Source organism: Callithrix jacchus, chromosome 4, assembly GCF_049354715.1.
Source record: "Callithrix jacchus isolate 240 chromosome 4, calJac240_pri, whole genome shotgun sequence".
NCBI classification, from domain to species: Eukaryota; Metazoa; Chordata; class Mammalia; order Primates; family Cebidae; genus Callithrix; species Callithrix jacchus.
The window spans coordinates 140,093,303-140,118,433 of record NC_133505.1 but is presented as its reverse complement, the minus strand read 5'-3'; the positions used below and the strand labels follow the sequence as shown (position 1 = coordinate 140,118,433).

The following is a 25,131-nucleotide window of genomic DNA, read 5'->3' as shown; positions in this document are numbered from 1 at the left end:
AATGTATTAAAGTAGAATAAGAGAACTGAGATTAAATTACCACAAATACTTTCCGAGGTTTAATGTTCTTTCTGATGCACCTATTCCTACTCAGGTTAGAAAAGTCCTTTCACCAGATAATAAGCCAAATAAATAGTGTAACTTGAAAAAAATCTTTAATTAAGTCAACTTAATTCATGTCCTTTGTGCCCAGCTGGGAGTTATCAGGTATTTATGTTTTCAAGGGATTGATGTTTAAAGACATTCTATTGTTCTCTTTGAAGCATACCAGCGCTCTCAGAGGCTGGGTTCTAATGCAACCAGCATGTTCTCTCCCGCAGCCCATTAACCTTTAATACTTGTCACTCAGCTGCTTACACAGGAGGAGTTTTTAAAACCCAGAGAGGAAACAAGGTTATTTAGAAGGAATCAAATGGATAGCTTTACATCTCGAATGTTAAACAGAGGTAGTTTTTATGCAATTCAAGTGGGTATGGTGAAGAAGCAAGGTCAGCTGCCACAACTTAATTATTAAATTACTTAAACACTGTATTAAATAATTTTGAAGGAAGTTAAGTTTACTTATCCGTAACAAGAAAGTCATGGGACTTTTGCTGTCAACTAAAATATCAAGCAAAATTATTCTAAATATCATTTATAAAATGTATATGCTGTGACAATTCATCATAGAAAGTAAGAATTGCTGCTAACTTTATAAAGATCAAAGCTCTAAGAGCTTGGATGCTTATGCTGTTTATTCCCAAGGAGGAAGTTGTGGATGCAACCCCATGTGTACATAAGGACACACGAGCTAAAGGCTTTACCTGACCCAGTAAAAGTGTCAAGCGCTCCATCTCCAGTCGTGGTTGTGGTTTCACTGCTGTTCAAGGGCTCTGTTTTGACTGCAAGAAGAGACACTACGTAGAAGAATAAGTACATGTGAGTTTACTTCTAAATTTACGTCAAAGACGCTGTCCATTCTACTAGTGATTTTTCTAGCTACCATGAGCATGCAAGAGAAAACTTCAGAAGTTGATGAAGAGAGTTTTGTTAATTTAGCTTCTAAGTGGGCATGCATTTAGAGGATTTAATCTAAAATCCTCTGGCCAAGCTAGTTCTCTCAAATCGGGCTTTTAAAGGCAGTCAACCTTAAAAAGTGAAACAGCAGTACACATATTTAAATTCTTAATTCACCTAAACACACTCTAATATAGTCAATAGGAAAAAAAGAATCATCATCAGTCTTCAGCACATTTAATCAAAATTATATCAAAGAAATTTACTGACGTATATTTTATTTTTCCCAGGAAGATTTTTTAAGTTTGCATAATAATATAATGCAGACATATAAAAGTATAGAAACCACGGCTCATTCACATGATGAATGAAAAATGAAGCACTCAATGAAGCTCTAAAAAAGACTCAAGAGCTATTGGATGTTGGGCTTTTTATTTTAATGGTTTAACAAGCTTGAATATGTTATAGAGATCAGCATAGAAAAAGAGACGTCTTCCACAGCAGCAAGTACATCTTTTGAAAACTCTTTTAATATGTTATTTCTATGTGGCAATGGGGTATTTTGGCAAAATCTTTTCTTGATGACAAAGTGGCCTGGTACACATTATTAGAATCAACAAGGGTGGGGGGCGGTGGTAATAAAGTTTTACCCATTTGGTCACACCATATTTTCCCTTTGTTGGCAAAGCTTTACTACATATAACATAGCAGCAAGGAAATAAACTAAGTTATTTTTTACTTAACACCTCTTGTGTTTCCTAGTCATAAATGAACCGAATGATACAGTTAAAGAACTTAGAAGCAAGCAGAAAATTATAAAGAAGAAAGCTGAAGACTAGGCAAATGACAAAAAAGAACAGAGGGGTATAATAGGGTACTCATCAACCACACAAGTCAGTAATGTTATTCCGTTAGAAAAGCGATTAACTGATAGAAAACCATGCCGTAATGATTATGCTCTTTTCAACATGAATGGAATTGACCAGCCCTCAGTGAGCTCTGCATTAATTTAGTATCCATGATTTATTAATGACATGATCGGTTGGAAGATTCAGAGAAGAAACGTAAAGGTTGGAAACAGAAAGTAAAGAAACTTGGATTACTTTTCCTAGCAAAAAAGGAAACTTAAGGTCGACTCATCTTTCAGTAGCAACAATGATGTGAAGAGTAGTCTAATTATTTATACAATGATAAATAATAAATTGGTGGTTACTACTTTTCAGTAGTAATTTGCACAGTAGTCCCTAGTATGATTATACCTGATCAGTAACTAAGCTTATCACTATGAAATTATTTTATCACCTTTATACTTACTGCTATAAAACTATTACTTATCGAGAGCTTACTAGGTGCTAGATGATGTACAGTTAGCTAATCCCTAAAACAACCCTAATTAATACAAATCACCAGGCTGCTTTCAAGTATGAAAATGGCTTATGTTCATGACAGTGCCTCTTCTCAAAGGCCCAGAGCATAATGAGAATGCAGTTATTTCCTAGATAGAATAATTAGAAAGACTTCATTAAAAATGAAAACTGCAAAATACTGGAATAAGATACTAAGGCATGTTTGCCATTTCTTCCTTGTGGGATATTTTAAAAGACAACAAGAAGTAGCAAATTTGAAATTAGGTAACAGTAACAGCCAGTAACAGCACACCCTTAAAAGGTACATGATATATTCCAGGTGTTGTTCCTGTCCTTTACACCTATTAACTTATTTACTCCTCTCAACAGTCAGTAGATAGTATCATTATCTTCATTTTTCAGATAAGGAAATGGAGGCACAAAAAATTAAATCACTTCCCTACTCACAGAGCTAGTAAGAGCTAGAATTTGAGACCAAGTGGTGCATGTTCAGAATCCAAACTCTAAACCATGCAGCCTCTCAGGCAGCACTAGCTAATCAATAATTCCTTTTGTCTGTATGAAGATAATGCAGAGTATAATCTAGATGGGTAGAAAGGCTACTCTATGCCATGTAATATTTACGTTTGACATCTAACATTTATGACAAAAAGTCGCATCCCAAAGCCTTCAGCAAAAGGAAGAAACAGTTTATCGGAGCTTCTGACTTCTACTAGCAGCTAAATTCCTATTTGTGCAGATCTGTATCTATGAACAATAGTTGCAAACGTAGCTTTATTATACTACTAATAATACAGATTTTGCTCATGAATGGAGGTGGCAGAATGTGAGCTGTGTCTAACAAAACTGGTCTAAAAGCCAGACGTGTAGCTTAGTTTTGTTACTTTGAATTTCAACTTTGAGACCTGATTTCAAAAACTTGGTATTGGTTTTGATTATAATCTCCTTAATTAGAAAGTTTTGGAAAGTAAAAAGGAGAAACAAGAGGAGGGAGAGAGAGGTTTTGGTCTGATTCATTATACTGGAAATATCTCTCATTAAAATTGTAAAGGTTTGCCTTTAGTCAAAGATAGACAAAGAAAGTTCATTCTACTGAGAAAAGACATGCTCTGGAAAGTATATGAAGAGAGGACTAAAAAGCAAGATGTGTTAGGTTTATTGAAACACCTGAATTTTAGTGTAATAATTCAACAAAATGGATGCTAACATTTGGGGGAAAGTGGTTATACGTTGATGTAAAATTGTTTTTTCTTTTTTCTTTTCCCATGCAAGTCAGGATAGAACAAGAGGGAAAAGTGGGAATGCAACATTTATTGTTACAGAAACTAAACTGCATTCACATTAAGCGAGCACCAACAAGCACCTCTTGAACTCTAAGTAAGTCCCAAAGTTATCTTGTTTTGGTTTTTTTAATAATCAGTAATATCAGATAATAAGAAACAACTTTTTTTTTCAGCAGTGGAAAGCTCAAATAGAGAAGTGAACAGACACTATATTATTAGCTGATTTATTAAAATGTTAGAATCAAATACATATTATCTTGATATTTATATAACTAGTATAAACATTATATAATAATTATAGATAAAGCTTAGAAAACCAAAGTTATCTTCACTGAAGCTACAATTATATTTGAAATGCATTCTGTTTACTTTTATCTTGCTTTCGTTTCTACACTTTAAATTACATCTACTATAAACTTTTCTAGTGGCAGGAAACTTAGTTTTTCATGAAATATATTCAAGGCACTACTGGAAAAATGTTCATCAATAAGACAAATCTAGTCTTATTGCTATTAACATGTAAAAATCCTTATTCCAAGTAATGATCAGTGTCTATTCTTTGACTGTTCAAATGTATTTTAAGCTATATTTTGTTTTCCTTAAATTAACATGAAGTTTAAATAGAGCTTTTAATTTATTTTCAGGACAGTATCCAAAATCATTACATGCAATAAAATGGAAGCACAATCCTTCTATAGGAGAAAAGCACCATATTTCTCAACCAAATGCAAGCTTACACACCAAATGTTTTGATTTCAAAAGAAATAACATATTTTAATGTCCTAGGTTGAAGTGTTTTGTGGGATTATTATTCTCTATCTTCAAAGTAGTTGAGTCAGAGTTCATTTTGCAAAAAGTGGCATAAAATTAGTTTATATAGCACTTTGTACAGAACTGTTAAGAAATACTTTTACTGACAGGTCCCCTCCCCACTAGTTAGCTATTTGCAACTTGGATGCTTTTGATAGAGCCAAATAGTAAAAATAAATTAACATACATGATTGGATTTTCCATTTTTTTTAGCTTTAAAAATAATTCCTACATACAGACTAAATCAAGGTCATACATGATTGTTGTCAGGTATCAGTAATGGCTACTAAATCACAGATTTCCTCTCTTCACATCCCAACCTTCATCCTTACTGCCATATGCTTATTTTTAAAGCAAACTTAATCTTGTCCCCTTAAATTGTCTTTAGAATTTCAGTACAACATTAATGTCTATTCATTACCTTTAGAGAAAGTCTGTTTTATTATCATAACTCAAAGTTCATATTCATTTGCAGCAATTCAGGCTCCAACCTTGAAAGGTGACCCACATAATTTACACTTACATTTCATCTCCAGAAACCTATGTAGTTTAAACATAGAGTAAGGCGTGTGTGCACCAGATTAAGGTGCCCATTAAAAAAGCTATGTATATGTAATCCCACATACACTTCTTTCTGAACCACAAAAATCATATATAAAGAGGCTTTTGACAGCTTAGCTTCTACAAAGAATTTCAGAAAGAGTTAGATCAGGAAAATTACAATTTATAACACTGCAGGTAAGCAGTAAAAGTATTGCCTACTGGTTTTAATAATCAGTATAGCCTGTGATTTATGCTTCTTTGAATCAATATATTCATTTAAAAATCTATGAGTACCAAGTGTCTTTCATTCCTAACTACTGATAAAGTATTTAATTTTGTAAAATAATTTGATGTAGCCATTTATGACTTTTATTCTTAAAAAAAAATCTACAAAGAGCAGACCCACAGCAGTAGGTAGCTCTACTGCACAAATACATAACATTCAGAAACTAATTCATTATATGTGAGTCAATCGTCTCTATATAAAAAATTCTAGAAGATTCGTTTCTATAATATATTGATTTCAAATATAGAAAAAACAATAAAGCTGATCAGAATGTCTGATTTCTATTCCCCCAAACCTTTTCTTTGAAGTTGTTTCTTAATCTCCATGTAGAATCAAATATTCCCTCCCTCCACTGTTCATCCACTTGGAACACATTATGGCATTCATTAGTTTCATGTCTGCTTCCCTCTGCTAGACTTTTGGTTCCTGGACGGCTGGTATCGTGTTCTTTAGGTCACTGGGTTCCCATTTCCTAGCATAGAACTTGGCATATAATAGGAACTTGATCCATTTTAATTAAGTGAGAAAGTGAAAATTTGCTCTTTTAGATCCTGCCCTAGCCCTCTTAATAGATCTAAGTATTTTTGTATATAAAGTGTAGTTCATCATGAATCCTGACACCATTAAGCAAATTAGAATCTGGAATTACCTACATCTGGAAGTAAATGTTCATATGACTGGCATGCATTCTTATACGTACAGCATACTTTATGTATACACATATAGATCTGTATCAGGAGTCATGCCAAATCTGACCCATGGCCTGTTTCTGTATGGTCCTAAGCAAGAATCGTTTTTACCTTTTTAAATGTCTGAAAAATACCAAAAGGAGAATATTTTGTGACATAAACATTTTAATGAAATTCAAATTTCAGTGTTCATAAATCAAATTAAGTAAACATAATCACATTAATTCGTTTAGGATTGTATACAGCTGCTTTTGTGCAACAACAGCAGAGCTAAATAGCTACAACAGATAGCATTCAGCCCACAAGGCCTGACCTTAATTTATTTGCTAAAGTATGCTTGTATTTATGATATTTTTATATTTGACATTTTAATAATTTTACAAGTGCTAAAAATTTCAAAGGAAAAAATCTATGTTCCATATACATCTGCAGATGTAATTATATAATTAAGATTAAGGTAGCAAAAGACTTTAAATTACTTTCAAGAATACTGCAACATACTTAAAGAGCACCAGTGTAGTATAATAACATCCCAGGGTGACACTATCAACTTACATCAATAAAAAAGAAAAATAGGCTGGGTGCGGGTGCCTGTAATCCCAACACTCTGGAAGGTCTAGGTGGGCAGATCACCTGGTGTCAGGAGTTCTAGATCAGCCTAGCCAACATGGTGAAACCCCGTCTCTACCAAAAGTACAAAAATTAGCCAGGTGGGTTTGCTGGGATGTGTCTGTAATTCCAGATACTCAGGAGGCTGAGGCAGGAGAATCACTTGAACCTGGGAGGTGGAAGTTGCAGTGAGCCAAGATCATGTACTGCACTCCAGCCTGGTAGACAAAGTGAGACTCTGTCTCAAAAAGAAAAAAAATTATTTTTTTGAACATCTCAAGTTATTGGAATGATCTTGAAAAGCTACTAAATTAGTTCTTTTCTTTTGCCTTTTATTTTATTACAATTTTGCAAGTGATACCATTCCAACAATAAAAAACAAGAATTGAAAATAAAATAGTTTATTCTTAATAGAAGAGATCTTGCAAGAAATGCTTAGTCTGTGTCACAAACAGCCACCATAAAAAGTCATTGAAGTTCATTAAAAGTTTCACATAATATGACACCAGGACTATATTATTAACGATCAAAGTTTACCTAATATTTTGTTACCAGAAGTTTGCTTTTAACTTTAGCCCAGTTTACACATTTCTAAATGCAAATAAATTTGTTATGTCATCAAATGGAGGGTCTTTTCACACAATACATATTTTCATTTTCCTTAAAAAGCTATTGCCTAGTTGTTATTGCATTACTAATTAAAGAAAAGAAGACATACTGATATTTATTGCTAAACAATTTATATACATTATCTAAGACAAAAGCCTTGCCAAGAAGTATTACTATCATCCTTTTATAGAAAGGAATTGAAGCTCAGAGAGGTTAAGTAACTTGTTCAAGGTGACACAGCCAGTAAGTGTAGTGCTAAGATCCAGATCCATGGTGCCCCTAATGACACAGGTCCTGCTTCTTATCCCAGGGCCTCACATTAAATGTATAGCTTTCATCACTGGTAACTGTTAATGTAAGGGGATATTGATTATTAGTGTTACTTTGCACACTTTGGACTATTGCTAAAAGTCTGTAGAGTAGAGCAACACTGACATTAAGAACCAGGAAAGCATGCTTACAACTTAAAACAATGTTTCTGGTTGACATTAGGTGTAAATTACTGCTTTATTGCACATATTCACTATTATAATGTTGCCTATGTTAACCACTATTGAGAACAGACCACAGCCAGTAAGCTAAGAATGTTTTTTACATATTAAATGTTTAAAATGTTGTCAAAATTAGAATATTTCATGACACATAAAAATTATATGAAATTTAAAGGTTAGGACCCATAAATAAAGTTTTATTGGAACATAGCCACGCTTCTTCATTTACATATTATCTATCGTTGCCTTTGCACTATGATGGTAGAGCTGAGCTGCTGAAACACAGACATGTGGCCTACAAAGTCAAAAGTATTTACTATCTGGCCCCTTAGAGAAAAAGACCCTCCTATGGAATTAAGAGTATCTAAATTCTAGCAACATATTTTTTAGTATGAAAAGTGTATTTAAGTATAAAATTGAAAAACTTAAAACCATGCAGATACAAATAATGAGCACATTGAAGTACTTCTTCTCTGATCATATATTCTAATTTAATCAGATATAGAGTAAGGTCCAGCCAAACTGTGCCTATTCTAACTGCTTGTGATGCACATTTCTGACAGGCGTGAACTCCATTTTGATTCTACAATTGGGTGGTTCCACAAAAATGTGGTGGCTTTGTTTTAATTGTTTGATTTTTTTTTAGCATATTAGCATTTGATTTAGGAGAAAGTTTGTTTATATGTGTGTAAGTATAAATGTAGTTAATATCCATAGTTCAAAAAAATTTAAAAGCCAATATTAATGACTAGTTTTAAATGTATAGCTTTCATCACTGATGATTTTTAAGGTGAGAAAAATTGATTCTTAATGTTACTTTATATACTTTGGGATATTTCTCAAAGTCTGTAGAGTAGCACATCTCTTTTTGCTTTATTAAGAATTTAATTTAAATTATGAAAGTCTATGGGTTATTAAGGCGATTATGTTTGTATGCACGGCCACTTTGCTTCAATTGCTCTGTTTGACATGGCAGTTTTTGGCCAAAATTTATCATGTAATAAACTGATAAAAGGTGAAAAGCAATATATGCGCCATTTGGATGAGATTATGAAATTTAAGAAAAGAATACACTGATCTAAAAAAGTCTAAGGATACCAATTGATACAAAAACTCATAACCAACTGCTGTCAATAAACAACTAAAAGGCATGTTCATTTTTCCTTTTTAAGTAGTGAACACAGAAAAGAGATGCAAACATAGACATAGCAACAGACAGCAAACCAGAGGGCCAAATCCACACACCCAAACACATGCAGTGTACCAGCATCTCTCATACTTGTTGCGGAAGAGGGGGTGCTGCAACTCAGCAACCAGTCTGCTGTGTTTAAAACAGTCATGTTGTCCCCTGAGAACACGAACAGTATAAGAGTTCACTGTCTGAATGCCTGCTGAGTGGATATGAGTAATCTTCAATGCTTGCACTTGTTTCTGATCTTTTAGTCAAAATTACAGCTGCCCTGTATGACTTTAATATTTTAATTTCAGGTCTGTTTTAGTTCAGTCAAATATATGTATATGATGATTAGTGAATTTCACCAGTCTGGTTTAGAGTGCTTGAGCTTTTAAATTTTGTTATCTGTACTCAATTTAAGGTTTAAATGTACTTTACTGTAGTTTTCATCACTAAATATTCTATACATTTGCAATTGCTTAATTAAGTAGCTGAAATTATAGATGCATGTTTAGAGACAAATAAACATCATAAACAAGGAAAATGTTAATCTACAAGGGAATTGGTGTAAAACATTATTAAATACAGGTAAGTTGCAATGCACACAACCTTATGAAGAAAATTTTAGATTGCATCATTATTCTAAAATAAATGGGAAGAGGTGTATCAATTTCATAGATATTTATTTAAAATTTAAAAGAAAATATGATGTGGCAAATGCTAATATCTGATGACATAGTTTACAAATTAAATGTCATATGATTCTAAATTTATTGGCTAGATGGAATCTACAAAATTCCAAATTGTGAATAATTTAAAATGCAGTCTATATATCATATGTGTGTATATAATCTATAAATACATACTATGATACAAAAATTAAATCATATTTTCTTAAAAATTAAATACATTCTATAAAAGTAATAAGCAGAATATTTGAAATAATAACTATTATTTTTGTCATATGCTGTGGCATATTTATGGGCTAACAGAATGACAAATTATCTGAAAAATGCAATTTCTTTTTAAATAAATGTTAGGTGTTATTCTCTTTGAAAAGAAAATGCAGCAGATATGAGTATTTTTGTATTTCCAAAACTGTGTCTTTTTTTTAAAGCACCTTTAAGAAATAACATTTTTAAGGAAAATGTTGAGGTAACCTTTCTTTATAATTCAAAATAAAACCAAAAAGTCAAAAAGTGGTAAGGGTGTGTATGTGTGTATATATATACACACACTTATATATACACATATATGCATATCTATTTTTGCTACTATCAGGGTGGAAATCCTTTGGCCTCAATTTCTAAATTTTGTGAAATATTTACAATGGCAAATAAAAAAAAAAAAAAAAAAACCCTGCTAAAGGCCCTTGAAGTGTTGCTCAACACTATCTCTCCTCTGTGAAGGTTCCCAGCTATAGAGGAGGAGCAAACATTTCAAGAAAATCATCAAAACAATAAATGTGAATTATATAAAACATGGATATAATGCTGATTTGTGTTATTGGTAATAAGATATTTATTTATTAGTAGATCCCTAAGAAGTAAAATTAAAGCAAACATTGAAATACGATTCTGGGTATCCTCAGGGTAGTACACTTACCTCCTGTCCCATTTGTAGTGACTGAAGTGCTGCTGAGATTCGATTTTTCCAGTTTGGAGCTACCCGGAGTATCACCACCTCCAACAAGAGTGTGAGGACTTGCTAGGTCCTGCATTTCCATAGACCTGTTAGAGCAGTAAGCAGCAGGGCAGAAGTTGAAATTGCAGGAATTATTTTTGAATAGATTACAAGTATTATTCTATGGAGCACGTGTAATCTTACAATAATAAGAATTAAAACCAATATCTAAGACTTAGTCAACCAAATGAACATGTCAGTTCATTAAAAACAAACAAACATACAAACAAATGTATACACAAATAAGAAAAGCTTCCATAGTAAGTTAGGCCTCATAACCTGTTTGTAATAACATAACATGTTATAACATATTATAACATAATATGGAAAACATGTTATTGCTAACATAAAAAATAAAATACGTTATTACTAACATACAAAAATAAAGAACAATCCTATGACTGTTTCATATAATAATGTAAGAAAAAATGCAAATTCTGTCACCTTGGCAATTTTAGCTAATATGAATACCCACCCTCCTGAACTGATCACCTGAGCTACACATTAGAGAGCTGAAAATGTTTAATTCCCCAAACCTGGCATCCCCTGCCACCAATAATGAGGAAATCAAGTAGCTAGAAATAAAGTGTGAACTCAAAATCAAGCAGAAGCTTCAAGCTGACCTTGTTGACCCAGGGAGCTGAAAAATGAACCCAAGTCCTGAGAGCTGGTTTGTGACACTTAATATCCATTCAGGAATAGGACTTTGACTTATGTTTGCACCAGTGGTTGTGCTACAATTGGGATAAAATAACACTGGGATTCTTGAAGGGCTGACCATCTTTTGAAAAGGAAACTAGAAAAAAGAACTGTGCAGTAGGCCAAAGAAATTACACATGCTTTCATCAAAGAAAGAAACATTCAAGATAGACAAAAGTTGAGAGAATTTCTCACCAACCTGAACTATAACAAATACTAAAGGAAGACCTTCAGCTGAAAGAAAAGATACCAAATAAAAACTCAGGCCTACAGGAAAGAATTAAGATTAACATAACTGCAAATACACGAATAAATATAAAAGATTATCTTTTATTTTTATCTTAATTCATGAAAGACAGGCAATTAAAGCAAAAATAATTGCAGTGTATAGAGGGACTTATAGAAGTAATATGTGACAACAATAGCAAAAAGTTAAGGTTCTTTGATCTGGCATGAGGTGTTATATTAAACATGGGTAAGAGGTAAGTTTAGGGTACATTGAGTAATACTTAGCATTAAATGTTAAGAAAAATACCATCAGGTATAACAAAAAGCCAATAGAATGATTAAAATAACATTTTAAAGAATGTGATTAACTCCAAAAAGCCAAAAAAGGGGAAGGAAACAAAGAATATATGTGAAAAATGGAAAATACAAAGCAAGATGGCACACTTGAACTAAAACACATTGATGAGTACACTAAATATCAATGGACTAAACATTCCAATGAAAATCCAAGTATTGTCAGGTTAGATTATATAACCAAGACCTAACTATGCAGGATATAAGAGAAGCATTTTAAATATCAGCATATTGTGCCACTATAGCACACTGCCCAGACATCCTGAAGAACTCATTCCTATAGCTGTGGAGAGTGTCACAAATAGGCAGCTTTCAACTGAGTTCCTTTCCAAAATCTGCCCTTAACTAAAGAAGGTCACTGTGCCAGAGAGCACACCCTTTCTGAGGGCAGCCCTCATCTACTGATTTGTCAGTGGAGGGGCAAAATGACTATTCCCTCTTGCCGTAAGACATGACTATTCCCTGTTACCACAGTCTAGGACCCCTTCTAAGACCATCTGAGACCTTTGCTGCAACTGCACCACAGACCAACATCTCTTAATCCAGCCCTGCTTCCTTCATGTGCCTCAAAAGGAACGAATACTGACAGCAAAACTCAAATAAACTCCTGCAGGAAATATTTCAGCATCTGCATTCTGGGAACCTGAAAAGTGGTTAAGTCTCAAATAGGTGGAGGGCTAAGGAACGGAAAATGATATACCATGCAGATAATTAATATAAGAAAGATGTTCAGGCTAAAATTATATCACACAAAATAGGCCTCACGATGAAGACTATTAGCAAATATAAAGAAAGGAATTGGAAATGATGAAAAACAATAAATTCTTCAGAAAGACATAATATGTGCCTACAAGCAGATTTACAGAATACACACAGCAAAACCTGACAGGATTAAAAGAAGAGGGCCGGGCACAGTGGCTCAAGCCTGTAATTCCAGCACTTTGGGAGGCTGAGGTGGGTGGATCACGAGGTCAAGAGATCGAGACCATCCTGGTCAACATGGTGAAACCCCGTCTCTACTAAAAATACAAACAAAAAATTAGCTGGGCACGGTGGCGCGTGCCTGTAATCCCAGCTACTCAGGAGGTTGAGGCAGGAGAATTGCCTGAACCCAGGAGGCGGAGGTTGCGGTGAGCCGAGATGGCGCCATTGCACTCCAGCCTGGGTAACGAGAGCGAAACTCCGTCTCAAAAAAAAAAAAGAAGAAACAGATATGTCTATGATCGTAATTGCAGCTTTTATAACATGCTTTTCACAGCAACCAACAGAAGAAAAGTAGACAAAAATAAATTTTAAAATAATATACGTAAGATTTGGAAAGCATTATCACCAATGCAACTGAATTGACAGTTCCAGGACACTAATACCCAATAATCCCAATAATTATCAAACGCACACTATTTTCAAGTGCACATGGAACATCTACCAAAAGGATAGACCTGGGCTATAGCTGGGCTATAGTAAATATGATGGATTTTAAAGTTGAAATTTTAGAGGGTATGATATATGACCACAATGAATTAATTTAGAAAGCAATGGTAATAAGATACTTAGAAAATCCCCAACATTTGAAAATTAAATGCCACACTTCTAAATAATTTGTGAACCAAAGGAAAAAAACACATGTTAATACAATAAACATTTACAACAAAATGATAATGAAAAGACATCAAACGAACTGTGGTAGGCAAATAAAGTAGTGATTAATAAGAAGTTTATACCTTTAAATGGTTATATTAGAAAAGAAAAAAATTTTAAATCTGCCATTTTTCCACTTTAAGAAACTAGAGGAAGAAAAGCAAACTAAACAGAAGGTGAGTAGAAGGAAACAATGAAGAGTAGAAATAATTGAAACAGAAAATCTGTGAACTATAGAGAAAATTTACAAATCCAAAAGATGATCACTAGAGATACTAATGATTTTAAACAGGTAATAAGGAAGTATTATGAACAATATTATGTCACTTAATTCAAGGACACACAAAATCAGTGAATTTCTTGAAAGGCACACTCATAAAACCTGATCCAATAAAAAACAGAAAATCTAATAGTCCTATGTTGAATAAAAAAGTGAATTCATAATTAAGTATTTATTTAAGAAAAACCTCCAGGCCCATACGATTCAATTAATAAATACTAGAGAACATTTTTTGCTATTGTTATTTTTAAAATTTTTTAAATAACTTTTTTGTACAAGTTCTTTCAGAAAAAATAGAAGGAAACACTTTTCATTCCATGGTAGGAGACCAGAATTATCCTGACCCCAAAACTTGAAAGGGACAATTTTAAGAAAATATGGATATGTATATCTTATAAACAGAGATGAAAAAATATTTAACAAAATATTCTTAAATCAAATCCAGCAATAAAAGAAAATCATGACCAAGTGAACTTTATGCCAGTAACGTAAAGCTGATTTCACATGTGGAAATCAATGTAATTCAACATAGTATTATTTCCATGGTTGCAAAAAGAAAAACTGACAATATTCAACATTCATTCATGATACAAACTCTTGGCAAACTAAGAAAATAAGTATTTTTCTTCTGTCTGATGAAACATTCCTGAAAAATCTATAGCTTATATCATATTCAATGATGAAATACTGAATTATTTCACTAACAAGTCAAAGATGTCTGCTTTTCCTACTTCAACACTAGCAATATTCTACTAGCAATCTTAGCCAGTACCAGACAAAAATAAAGAAATAAAATAAGCAAAGTTTAGAAAGAAAAAATTTTAATGCACAAATGATTTAATTCTTTATATAGAAAATTATGAGAAAGTCATCCCCTAAACCCTTAAACTACTAAAACTGAGTGAATTTACCAAAGTTACATGTATAAGAACCATGTCAGTACTAAATTAAAATTAAAAAAAACTTTAAAAACCTAAAAAACTAACACTTCAGTCAATACTCTCCAGTTCAAATATTGAAATATCAAAGCAGTGGTTTGTTCAGAGGGATGGAAGTTGGGCTAATCATGGTCCAACTTGTTGAGCTCAACTCTAGGAAGGGTCTGAATGAACAGACCCTCACCTTAACTGCCAGAAGAAAGAACTACCATGTTTTGGGGAAATAAAACACAAAAGAAATACTATGCTTCAATCTCTATTGATTTATGGTATGTAATGTTCAGAACATTATAAATATTTTGTGACCTAACAAAAAGCAAAAAAATATGAAAAAATATGGCTCCTAGTGCAGAGAAAACACACTAGATAAAAGCAGACTTGCATATGACACAAGTGTTGAAACTAGCAGATAAGGATTTTAAAACTAATGTGAATATATTAAGTAACTTATAGGAAAAGATACACATACACATATATATCTATGTGCCCTATATAGGTATTAATATATACATATCTGCCATATACACATTTATCATATATAGATCAATACATGTATGTATATAACATATATATATAAACATATATATGTATGTATCTCTATATTGCATATGGAGAAAAAATGTAAACTCTTTTTTGGTTTTGAGATGGAGTCTTGCACTGTTGCCCAGGCTGTAGTGCAGTGGCATGATCTCAGCTCACTGCAATCTTCACCTCCTGGGTTCAAGCAATTCTCCTGCCTCAGCTTCCCAAGTAGCTGGGACTACAGGCGTGTGCTACCATTCCCAGCTAATTTTTGTTTTTGTATTTTTAGTAGAGACAGGTTTCATCATGTTGGCCAGAATGGTCTCGATCTCCTGACCTCGTGATCTGTCTGCTTTGGCCTCCCAAAGTGCTGGGATCACAGGCGTGAGCCACTACACCCAGCCTGAAACTCTTTAAAAAAGAACTAAATAAAATTTCTAAAATGGAAATTACAATACATTAAATAAAAAGTATTATTTGAGTGAACTTAACAGCAGATTGGACATTGCAAAAGAAAAGATCAGTCTATCTGAAGTTGGGCCAATGCAAATTATCCAAACTGAAGAAACAGAGGAAAAAAGTGGGAGTAGAAACTGGAAATCTGGGAGTATAAGTAACCTGTGCAATATTATCAAAAAAACAGGAGAAAGAGAATGATACAGAATAATATTGGAATGCATCATGTTCAAAACTGTCCCAAATCTGATGAAAAACATCAACCCAAGAGCCTTGCAGCACAATGAACATCAAATCCGAAAAAGAAAAGCACATCTAAACACATTATAGTCAAATTCTGAAAATAAGAGAAAGCTCCATTAAAGTCAAACATAAGAAATGCATAGGGGAACAATGATAAAGTTACAGCTGATTTCTCATAAATCCAAATTTAGCCTTTATTATATGCCTTCTCTTTACAAATATAATCAATTGTATCATGTCCCAATGCCTTCCCCAGACATTCACAGCTGTCCACAACCCATTCAGCTTTATCTTCAAGTAATCGCCTAGTATACACCTTCCTGTATCAAAAATGATTGTTTTACTATTGTCACAATTTTCCCTTCACAATTTTAGCTTGTACAACATCTTTCTTGTCTAATGATAGCTCCTGAAAAACATCTTAATCAAAATTTAAATGCCTCACAAATGCTACTTTCTCCATGAAGATTTTTTCTGATCTTCAAAACCAGAAGTGATCTGGTCATACTGCCATTTTTTTATCATATTATTTTTACCTTCCTCTGCAGTACTTTTCACATTCTGTCTTAATTTACTGTCATTTGTATACAAGTTCTTTCTAAAAAACAAAATTTTAAAAAAGCTGCCACGGGATGTCTGTAATAACAAGATTCTTTCTCATTTATCTTTGTAACTCCCTTAGTGCCCTTCCTATTAAAGATGCAAATAAACAGCTGTCAAACTCAGTAGCTTCCAAACTACAATGATTGGGGCTTGTTCACTGAATAAATAAGTAAGCACCTTAAATATGTATACATATTTATTTAGGTGTCATTTATATATGCCAATGGATTATGCACATTTTTATATTAGCACATTATAGAATATATTCAAAAGCATGAAAGGAAGAAAAAGAATGAAATAACATTTTATAAAGAGTTTTTTAAATTACTTGACTATAATTTCTGTCTATGATAGACTAGCTGGGACCAAATATTCCCACTATAAAACTAAAACTAAGGCAATGTCCCACTAAAACTAAAACAACGTTGGAAACAATTGTTTAGATAGCACAGGGCTTGGTCCTTGAGGGAAGAAAAAAAAATAAGGGAGGTTAGCTCTTGTGCAGTAAAAGATGTATCATCCAAACCCTGCACATTCGAAAGAAAGGTTTGTCCCTTGGCCAAGTCCTGGGAGATAACCTTTAAGCCCTTGAAATACCTTAAGTTATAAGGGTACCTTTATTTACCTGGAGCCTAGGACCACACTAGACAGTCTATGCTAACAATGTGATCCTTGGTGGGGACTTTGGGCCACACAGAATCAGTTTGACTTCTGAAGGGGCTAAAGACAGTAACGAAGGTTAGCCACATGGGTGGTCAGACATGTTTATATAACTGACCTCCAATAAAATCCCTGGGCACTAAGGCTTGGATGAACATCCATTGTTGGCAACACTCTGTACGTACTGCCACACATTGTTGCAGGGACAAATAAGTGCTATTTGTGCAACTCTGGACAGAAGACAACTGGAAATGAACTCCCAGTTTCTCCTGGACTGTGCCCCATTTGCCTTTTTCCTTTGCTGATTTTCATTTGTATTATTTTATTCTAGTGAACAGAATCATGAGTCTAACAGCTTTTCTGAGTTCTGTGAGTCCTTTCAGCAAATCACTGAAACTAAGGGTGGTCTTGGACCTCTCAACTATAGCTCTACAATTATTGATGCAGATTTCTACCTAGAGGCATTAACTAGACCTCAACAGAAGCAGAGGATAGCTGTCTTGCTAAGTTGATGAGACAGTGATTAGAATTTAGAGAGGCAGTCATGGTTAGAATTTGTATAAATAACCTTATGGTGAAGAACTACTCTAAGAAAGAGTTCCAGAAGTCTGTGTAGGAATCCCCTTGAGATTCTGCTGATTATTAAGCTGTGCATGCAGAGGATAGTAGTCCATGAGGTTGGGCAATGAACCACCAGGAAGCTTACACTGAACAATCCTGAGAAGCCACACAGGGCTTGAATGATGTTTGGTATTCAGTGAAAAACCCCACAGGAATCCAAGATTATGGGTAAACTTGTCCTCTAGTATAGTCTAATCCAGACTGCTACCTAACAGATTTTACAAAAGAACTTGAAAAAACTAAAGTTGATCTCCAGATAACTTACTATCTGTCAGAAAAAGATACAACACAGTTTAAAGAAAATAAAATCAAGGACTTGATGTAAAATCCACCAGCCAATCAACCCATTAACCACAGAAAATCAGACAACAAAAACACACTCATAAATTTAAAATATTAGGAAATTAGCAATGATATTAGAATAAAAATGTTAAATACAGTTAAATATTTAAAATGAAGCATGAATATAATAAAAAATAGGGAAATATAAAAAAAGAAAAACTTCTAGAACTTAAAAAAAAATCCACTAGATTGAATTAATAACAGATTAAGTACTATAAAAGAAAAGATGAGTGACTTTGAAAACAAACCAAAAGAAAAAAAATCCAACCTAAAGAATAAAATGAATAAAGATTGATAATAAATTAGCAGAGCCTCTATGTCCTGTAAGGAAGTATCAAGTAGTCCAACCTATATGCGACTGAAGCACCAGAAGGAGAGAAGCAAATTGCTGAAAAAAACATACTTAAATAAATCAAGGCTGACTTTTTTGTTTTTTGAGATGCGGTCTTGCTCTGTCTTCAGGCTGGAGGGCAGTGTCATGATCTCAGCTCACTGTGGCCTCTACCTCCTGGGTTTAAGAGATTATCCTGCCTCAGCCTCCCACGTAGCTGGGACTACAGGTGTATGCCACCAGGCCCAGCTAATTTTTGTAATTTTAGTAGAGATGGATTTCACTACATTGGCTGGGATGGTGTCGATCTTTTGATCTCCTGATCTGCCTGCCTCTGCCTTCCTAAGTGCTGAAATTACAGCCGTAAGCCACCCTGCCTGGCTAAAGGCTGACATTTTTACAAACTGGATGACACACAGTGAATGAAACCCAAGCAGAATATACTGTACACATGTGCATGCATATGCCCATACGTTATCCAAATTAAGGTATGTTACAATCAAATTGTTGAAAACCAATAAAAAGACAAGAATATCAAAAGCAATGATATAATAATAGACTTTTTATCAGAAATAATGCAAGTCAGAAGGCAGTGGAATCATTAAGACTGGAGGAAAAAATATATATCAACTTAGAAGGTTATATCCAGTAAAAACATCCTTCAAAAATGTACATAAAATAAAGATGCTTTTTAAAAATGAGAGAATCTGTTGCCTGAGGATCTAGTCTAAGAAATGTTACAGAAAATTTCTCAGGCTGAAGGAAGTGATAATTCAAAAGCAGGAATTTTTGCCTGTTTCATTCACTGCTATATCCTTATTGCCTGCAAAGCTACCCAAAAAAGTAGTTTCTCAAGAAATATTTGAGTAATAAATGAATGAGTGAAATGGTATGTAAGCCATAACCATCTTAGAAACAGCTGTGAAATCAAGCATGTGAGTGTGATGAGGTGAATTTACGTGTGAAAAACTGGGAGAAACGAGTTTAAATGGCAGCCAGAAATCAAAAGATTTGTCAATTATGGAACAAAGAGAAGAGAAAGATGTAAAGTGCAAGAACAAAGACGAGCTCAGAAACAGTACAAAGCTGTAGCTGTAGCACACTCCTGATAATAGACTAAATTACAGTAAACACTAAATGCTCCTGTTGTCATTATCTTCTAGACTCACCCAACCCAAAGACTTTTAATATAAATGATCAAACCAATCAAACAAATTAATGGTTGCTTATTACATATAAATCACTGTCACAGGTGTAGGGTTGCTGAGTGAAGAAAACATGGCCCTGTCCTCAAGGCGTTTACCATCTAAATGACAAAGCAGGGTCCTGTGAATAGAAATTTAAAGTACAGGCCGGGCGGTGGCTTAAGCCTATAAGCCCAGCACTTAGGGAGGCCGAGGTGGGTAGATCACAAGGTCAAGAGATCGAGACCATCCTGGTCAACATGGTGAAACCCCGTCTCTACTAAAAATGAAAAAAAAATTAGCTGGGCATGGTGGTGCGTGCCTGTAATCCCAGCTACTCAGGAGGCTGAGGCAGGAGAATTGCCTGAATCCAGGAGGCGGAGGTTGTGGTGAGCCGAGGTCTCGCCATTGCACTCCAGCCTGGGTAACAAGAGCGAAACTCCGTCTCAAAAAAAAAAAAAAAAAAAAAAAGTACAGTAAGTGTTCATAAAGTGGAACAGGTAGAAATTAATGTAAAGAGTCTAGAAAATGTCCTCAAAAATTCTTAGCTGGGTTTTGATGAATTCAAATAAGGGATCCTGGGGGAGATATCTGCTCAATGATATCACCGAAGCCAGAGAATAGTGTAGCGGCTCATGGCCAATCTGGACCACATACAAGATGAGTAAGGAAGAAACACCAGTCAGGAATGAAAGAATGGAGCACACACCACAGAAAGGAGCAAAGATGAAACAGAAAGTGTTGCCCCTGAAAAACAAAAACGTCAAAATAAAAATAGCCTTGGCATTTTACATTCCAGTCCACAGGAAATTGAAATGCAATTTTCTAGATATTTACAATTCAGTACCCTATGCTTGAATACATTTTGGTGGGTCAATGTTTCTTGCAAGTAAAAGAGGCTTCAAAGAACAGAGATACACTATTGCTACCTAGAATACAGGCAAAAATACTCCAGTCCTTCCTTTTATATGTTTTGTAATTAAATTGTGACACTTCAGATTCTTTAATTCTAATTTATACAGAATGTAAAATATATCAATTTTACCTTTGGTTTCAGCAACAGAAAATTATTAACAGGTACGAGTGTTTACTGTGTACATACTGTACGTGATATGGTTTAGGCTTTGTGTTCCCACCCAAATCTCATCTTGAATTGTAATCTGCATAATCCTCATAATCCCCACGTGTCAAGGGAAAGACAAAGAGGAGGTAATTGAATCACGAGGGCAGTCTCTCCCATGGTATTCTCATGATAGTGAATAAGTTCTCACAAGATCTGATCGCTTCCTAACTGTTTGGTAGTTTCTCTTGCTTTCATTCACCTTCTTGCTATCTTGTAAAGAAGGTGTCTTGCTTCCTGTTCACCTTTTGTCATGATTTTAAGTTTCCTGAAGCCTCCCCAGCCATGCGGAACTGTAAATCAATTAAGCCTCTTTCCTTTATAAATTACCCAGTCTTGGGCAGTCCTTTACAGAAGTATGAAAATGGGCTAATACAGTATGACACATTCTGTGTTTGGTTTTTCACGGATATACCATCACCTTTAATCTTTAAAATAACATATTACATACATATTATTTTCCATGTTTTATAGATGAAGAAATTGAAGCTCAGAGAGGATACATAGCAGTCTCAAGGTCACATAGATAGGAGCAGCACCAGAACTCGAACTCGTGTTTAACTGATGCCAGAGCTCAGATTGTTTCTGTCAATTTAAGTGACTATATTTCATTCACACTGTGAAATCGCAATCAGAAATGCACATCCCTATAATAAAACGTTTTTAATAGTTTCCTAAAGTCAACATAAGCATCTGTTCTGCCAAATTTACATCACTCATAATATTTAAAGGTAGCGATCCTTTCTTTCCAGGATGTTTATTTCAACTCCTTGTTATTGGTCCTTAAGGCCATTTGAATATTAGCATCTTTCTGGACAGTATAAAAAATATGAACTTAGCCATAAACACTAAGACTTAAAAAAAGAAAAGAAAGCAAAATATAAAGACATGCAACTAGTTTCTGGGTTTTTTTCTGCATTTTTTCTGTCGCATAGATGGAATTTATTTCTAATAGCCTGAAATATCCTCTTCAAACCCCAAGAAAGGGGAAGGCTTATATTTGTGCACGTTAGAGTCTACTCCAACTAAGAAGTCATGATTCATTCTGTTCAGATCCTGTTAATAAGTCATGGTCCTGCTTATTTATAGGTTGACTCCCTCAGTTGTTCAAAACCCAAGATATGCAAAAACATCCTTGATGTTCAAAGACTCTCGCTCTCATGCCAGCTTTTTCTCTTTGTATAAAGTGAACTGTATGTATGCACAGGTTTATTTTCCACATTCTCAAGAGTCTAACAAAATAGCAAATTTGCATTTGACCATCAGAATGATTTTAAGGGCAAGACTTGCTCATATTTTTTTCCTAGGTGACATAAGCCTCAATTCTCCTTTCTTGAAAAGTAAGAATAACAACATCAACTTCTATTCACATAATTAGAGTGTAAGGCACCATTCAGGGTAAGATTATTTTCTAATTCATGGTTTTCTTTCCCTACTCCTAGAATAGTGTGGTATACTTAGTGGGTGTTAATAAATAAAATAAATAGAAAAAATGTAGATACAGTCATTTGGTTACTTGAAGTCAAATGTACTCTAGTTCAGCAAACATTACTTGAGCATCTACTATGTTCTTGGGACAGTTCTTGAATCTACTATGTTCTTGGGACAGTTCTTAGAAAGAATCTTCAAAGATTCCCACAGGCTAGGCGGGAGAGCAAGGGGCTATGTAAAGGGAGATAGGATTAGTTTTCTGATGCAAATGCATGTTTAAGTTTCAATGCTTATATGTGTAGTGTTAGCTCTAACAAATGAGGGGTGTGTGTGTGTGCGCGCACACACATGCATGCGGGTCCATGCATTGGAGGCGGAGAGGGAAAAGATATTGTGGAATAATAAAAAAAAAGCAACCTGATCAATTTAGACCATATGAAAATTAGCAGGGCATGTCACTGCTGAGTATCAATTCCCACTTTCTGGAAAAAGTACAGGGATTTAAAAATATCAGGTAACAATTCCAGGTCATATTTCCAACATATTTCAGATTAGGATCCAAAAACCACTTGTCACACTTTGTAGCCCTGAGCCAGTTACTCAGCTGGCAGGTGGGCTGGGAGACATGGCTCCTCTCTGCTGCACAGTGTGTATGTCACTGATCAGGTGGACAGACAGTCCCAGAAGGAGGCCCTCACCAACCCATTTCTTCATACACAGTCAGAACTGGAGTCAGTTACGGAGATAAGAACTGCAGGAAGAAGAAGACCCTTAAAAAGACCGGTAAAGTGGGGTATGCATAAAGAAAGGAAGCTGTTCTTGCACTTTGCCAGTGACTTCACGCCTGTCCCTGAGGCCAGCACCAGTGTTTGCAGTGCAAGTGACCCATCTGCCAGGGTGACCTCAGGCCTCGGAGTAACAGTAAATAAAGCCATGAACACACTGTTCTCTGGACACCTTCAGTTTTTCCTTTCCAGGGTTTACAGCTCCAGACTGGAGACCTGCAACTCTTACCCTTTGTTCACTGTGACTCTAACAAATTTAAAACATGTCAGTTCCCTCCACCCCCAAGAAATGTGAACAAATGTTTCCAATAAACAGAAGCATTTCCCTAAATTTTTATTTTCAAAAGCCCCCCTTTATTGGAAAACAAAGAAATAAACAAAAATCCAATGGATTCTTAAAGCATTATTTGAATAGCACAGGATTCAGTTTCTGTCAAATCAGCTACAAACCATCATTAATAAAGCAGGAAATCATTTTCCTCTAGCAAGTAGTGGAGTAAAGCCATAAGACCACAATCAAAACATTTAATGCCATCAATTACACTAAGAAATATATCAATATTTTTCCTAAGAAAAAACTCTACCAGTAAAGATCAGTTTACAGGATAAACACATCTAGATTTTCCAATACTAGAATGTTGTACTAACAAGAGCAAAGCATTGATACAATGTACAAAAAATGGTGGTTATCTATTAAAATGATCGGATTTCCAGTTCTGAAGGGACATTAAATGTTCTCAAATGAAACATATTGTACTGTGCTTGAGGCTGTGAGAGCAGTGTTGAGTCTCTACTGTCAACTAAAACCTGAATTTTAAACTCTGCTTCACGATTTACCAGTCATGAGACCTTAGGCTCAAAATTGGAGATAATAACATCCTCTGGAAGGCTACAGTGGGAATTAAATAAGATCACACAAAAAAGTACTCAAAGGTTGGCATATAGCACATGCTTCATAAAGCCTATTACTACAATCACTTCTACAACACTGACAACAGCCTGGTTTGTCCCTTTGAAAACTTGTAATGTCCAGATGATCCTTTTCTTTCTTTTTTTTTGAGACGGAGTTTCGCTCTTGTTACCCAGGCTGGAGTGCAATGGCGCGATCTCGGCTCACCACAACCTCCGCCTCCTGGGTTCAGGCAATTCTCCTGCGTCAGCCTCCCGAGTAACTGGGATTACAGGCACATGCCACCATGCCCAGCTAATTTTCTGTATTTTTAGTAGAGACGGGGTTTCACCATGTTGACCAGGATGGTCTCGATCTGTTGACCTCATGATCCACCCGCCTCGGCCACCCAAAGTTCTAGGATTACAGGCTTGAGCCACTGCGCCCGGCCTGATAATCCTTTTCTTAAGAGGCAGCTCTTTCATTTTCAGGTAACTTATACTTTTAGAAAGTTTGCTATCCATGGCTTCCCTGGAACTTTGGTTCAAGAAAATTAATCTATTATCATGGGTCAAGTCTAAACACTCTTTCATATAACAGTCTTTCACCCATCCAGCCATCCAGCCCAAGTTTTTTTTCTTTCTCAGGGAGGGTATCTTCAGTTCCTTCAGTCCACTTACTCCACCTCGAACTCTTTTATCTTCCTAGCATTCTCTTCAGTATGATCTCCATCTCTTCTTAAATGGTGGTCTCCACAGTCATACAGTTGTGGTCCAAAATATGGCAAGGCTATTATAACTCTCACTTGCCAGTGTAGCCTGAAGAGCACTTCAGCTTTGCCCACAGACACTGTACAGTCCTAATTCATGCGTAAACTCAGCCATTGAAATTCCTGCCCTTGTCCCACGTGCTGCTTGAAAGCCCTGTGTCCTCCCAGGCATGACACATGCAGTTGGCATTTGGGACCCAAGTGAACAGCTTTTCGTGTGTTTCTCCTAACTGCCATCTTGTTGGACTTGAGCCCAGTGTTTCAGCCTGTCTGTTCGATTCTGACTCTGCTGTTCAATGTCCTCTTTCCCAGTGATGTTCCTATGTCACCTATGAATTTTCTTAGCGTGCCCTCACAATAAACATGTTGAAGAGGGCAATGGCCAAGGACAGGTCTTACAAAGGGCACTAGAACTATACCCCCAGATTTATATCAGCTTATCGGGATTAGTTATTGAGCTAAGTTATGTCTTTTTCTCAAAAATATATGAGCCTCTGG

The 25,131-nt window shown here is 35.0% G+C and overlaps 1 protein-coding gene across 18 annotated transcripts in view; it reads right to left on the bottom strand.

The window, feature by feature from the left end:
• The window catches only part of EYA4 (EYA transcriptional coactivator and phosphatase 4), a 282,025-nt gene that overhangs the window by 66,506 nt on the left and 190,388 nt on the right, over positions 1–25,131 (bottom strand). For 7 of the 18 annotated variants that reach the window (XM_078370801.1, XM_078370804.1, XM_078370803.1 and 4 more), the window contains 2 exons: positions 10,463–10,587; positions 804–896 (listed from right to left, as the gene is read on the bottom strand). In XM_078370801.1, coding sequence (XP_078226927.1) covers positions 804–896; positions 10,463–10,587 — 218 coding nt within the window. Of the gene's footprint in view, positions 1–803; positions 897–8,962; positions 9,032–10,462; positions 10,588–25,131 lie in introns of those variants that run through there. The other 11 variants (XM_078370800.1, XM_008995086.5, XM_035296741.3 and 8 more) reach the window with 4 other exon arrangements.